This window comes from Apteryx rowi, unplaced genomic scaffold (genome assembly GCF_003343035.1).
Source record: "Apteryx rowi isolate R43461 unplaced genomic scaffold, aptRow1 scaffold_309, whole genome shotgun sequence".
In the NCBI taxonomy this organism is placed as follows: Eukaryota; Metazoa; Chordata; class Aves; order Apterygiformes; family Apterygidae; genus Apteryx; species Apteryx rowi.
Window position 1 is genome coordinate 145,390 of NW_020449519.1, and position 2,902 is coordinate 148,291.

Here is a 2,902-nt window from a genome sequence, read left to right on the forward strand (position 1 = left end):
GGGCGCAGGGCGGGTGGCGGCCCGCGGCCTCCGTGCTCGGCCCTGTCGCGGCGGCGGCTCCGTGTGGCCGGGTCAGCCGGGGGCTAACGCTGCTTTTGTCGCCGCAGGGGCTGAGTGTGGCGTGGCCGCGGCTGTCGCTGCGGGGATCCTGCCTCTGCTTGTGGCAGCCTGCTGTCACCCTCCCGTCTGGCAATGGGGAATGGACTCTCGGACCAGACGCCAATCCTATCCAGCCTGCCTTCCTTCCAGTGCTTCCACATCGTGATCTTGGGGCTTGACTCGGCTGGGAAGACAACCGTGCTCTACAGGCTGCAGTTCAACGAGTTTGTCAACACTGTCCCCACTAAAGGATTTAATACGGAGAAAATCAAGGTGACGCTGGGTAACTCTAAGACGGTCACTTTCCATTTCTGGGATGTGGGCGGCCAGGAGAAGCTGAGGCCCCTCTGGAAGTCGTACACGAGGTGCACGGACGGCATCGTGTTTGTGGTGGACTCTGTCGACGTTGAGAGGATGGAGGAAGCCAAAACAGAACTTCATAAAATTACTAGGATATCGGAAAATCAAGGAGTGCCTGTGCTTATAGTGGCTAACAAGCAGGACTTGAGAAACTCTCTCTCTCTCACCGAAATCGAGAAAATGTTAGCAATGAGTGAGCTGAGTTCTTCTACTCCCTGGCATTTGCAGCCTACCTGTGCAATCATTGGAGATGGACTCAAAGAGGGACTGGAAAAATTACATGATATGATAATTAAGCGAAGGAAAATGTTGAGACAGCAGAAAAAGAAGAGATGAGTTCTGTTTTGATCTTTCTCTTTTAGAGTAGTTACATGGTCAAAATTTGACATAAGACAGCTTCCAAACCCAGGCTTGCTTGTTTGGATGCCATTAAGCTTAGTTATGTTAAACAATCGGTTGCACAACCTTGCCCTGTGGGAGGCTGTGCAGTTATGGAACTTTTTTTTTTTCTTTTAATAGTCTCTTCTGAGTTTTAAGGCTCTGCATTATTTCAGAAGCCCTAATAGATAATGTAATACTATCAGGAAATGAATGGGTGGGTAAATGTGACATGGATGTCTAAATAGCCAAATAAAACGAGGGTTTTTTTGCTTAGTGTTGTATTCATATGTTTGAGGGTACCCTCTGCAAGCAATTTGCATCGAAGGTGTTCTGTGTTTTTAAACTTCTAATGCTCGTAAGTGGAGTGTTTAGGTGAACATTATACAGCTTTAAAAACATGTATGGAGCTAGTAACCCATTATTTCAAGAGGCTGTTTTTTATCTTATTTGGGGATTTCTATGAAAGCTTGGCTACATGTGTAGTTTTTTAATTTGGCACTTGAAATAGAATCATGTTCAGTTCAAATACTTGAAACTTGAGTGCTGTGGATTCTTCAGCTGATAAAGACTTGTTTGACAAGTAAAATATAAACAACATGCTGGAGCATGGAAAAGTGGTTTCCCAACATATAGCATGTTTTTGGTATGTAAGGTTTTTATCTTTTAGAAGTAGCCATTCATCATTATACAGTGCTAGTCAGGTTTAAACTACTTGTATATCACTAAGAAATTTACTCAAAGTTCTTAATTTATTTTTGAATGATGAGTATTACGTCCTCATGCTATCAATTTCAGAGTAAATTAATTGCAGTAAGGGAGTTATAAAGAACAACTTTGGCTGTTGTGGTTGTAAACAGTGCAGCATCTTAAGCTCTGTTGGTGACATTTTTGGCAATAAAACTAAATCATAATGAAGTAAAGATGGAGTTAAACTTAGCAGAGCACATCTTGTATCTCCCCAAATACCCATTTTATTAAAGTGGTATTGCTCTGTCACTTTCAACGTATGCTTTTTTTTTTAATTGTGACTTTTAAAGTATTTTGTGGTTAAGAATGTATTAATGCTTTATACACTCAAAAGTTTTGACACTATGGGGGTGGGAAGCGGGGAAGAAGATTTTAAAGGTGGGCCTGTGTTCTGCTTTAATTATGCTTTAAGCTGTTCTTGTTTACAGAGTGTGCAAACAGTGTTAACTGGGCAGGATAGTGCTTGACAGAAAAGGGAGAATAGTTTTTTCTTACTGGTACAGAGCTTCAAGTGACTCTTTAGATACTGGCTAGCAATTAAAAGGGCTAAAACAGAGCCCGGATTTTTAAGACTAATTTTGGTGGTGCTGTAAAAATTCATCAGAATGTTAGATTCTCTTTAGACTTTTGTTGGAAATACCAGATTAAAAAAAAAAAGGCAAAACCTATTTCCTCCTCTTACTCAGCCAGCAAAGTAATACATTTTTCTTACCTGCTGCCATGTATCATGAGGATGACAGCTGCAAACCTGAATGTCAATCAATGTAACTTAGATATGTTTAAAAAAAAATTTTTTTAACCAGCAGCTGTTTTTCCAGGAGGCAACCAAAAATGCACTTTAGTGTCTTCAATAACTGAAAGTAGCAGCTGTGGTTTTTTTTTTTCTTCTTTTTATGACATCTTGGTCCTTTTTGAATAAACTGAAGTAGCTTCCAGTGGAGCTTTTGTATGTTGGTTATATATGTACCTGCACTGGTGACATTGTAAGTCACTTACTCAAGTAATGTCTATATTTATAGAAATGTGGATGACTTCTTAAACCTCAATAAACAATTCAAAACAAGTCTTGCAGAGAGAAGGTGTCTGACTCCTTGTAGTGCAGTGGTGTGTTCTCATCAGCCTCTGCGCATATTGATGCTAATAACAGTAAAACTATTTTTATTGAAAACAAAACTCTTAAATGTGACAGTGTTATAAATTGCAGGTATCTCATTAAAAACTAAGTGAATGGCATGTGTGTATGTTCACAGAAGAAATGATTAACAACAGTGACTGCTTTCTGAAGTGATGCTGTGCACTAGAAACTTCTGACTTA

General features: G+C 40.3%; 1 protein-coding gene across 1 annotated transcript in view; it reads left to right on the plus strand.

Moving 5' to 3' along the window:
- Nucleotides 1-2,660, plus strand: part of ARL4A (ADP ribosylation factor like GTPase 4A) — a 3,013-nt gene extending 353 nt beyond the window's left edge. Inside the window, exon 2 of the mRNA XM_026070309.1 lies at nt 108-2,660. Coding sequence (XP_025926094.1) covers nt 193-795 — 603 coding nt within the window. The 5' untranslated portion in view covers nt 108-192 and the 3' untranslated portion in view covers nt 796-2,660. The remainder of the gene's footprint in view (nt 1-107) is intronic.
- Nucleotides 2,661-2,902: the final 242 nt, after the last annotated feature.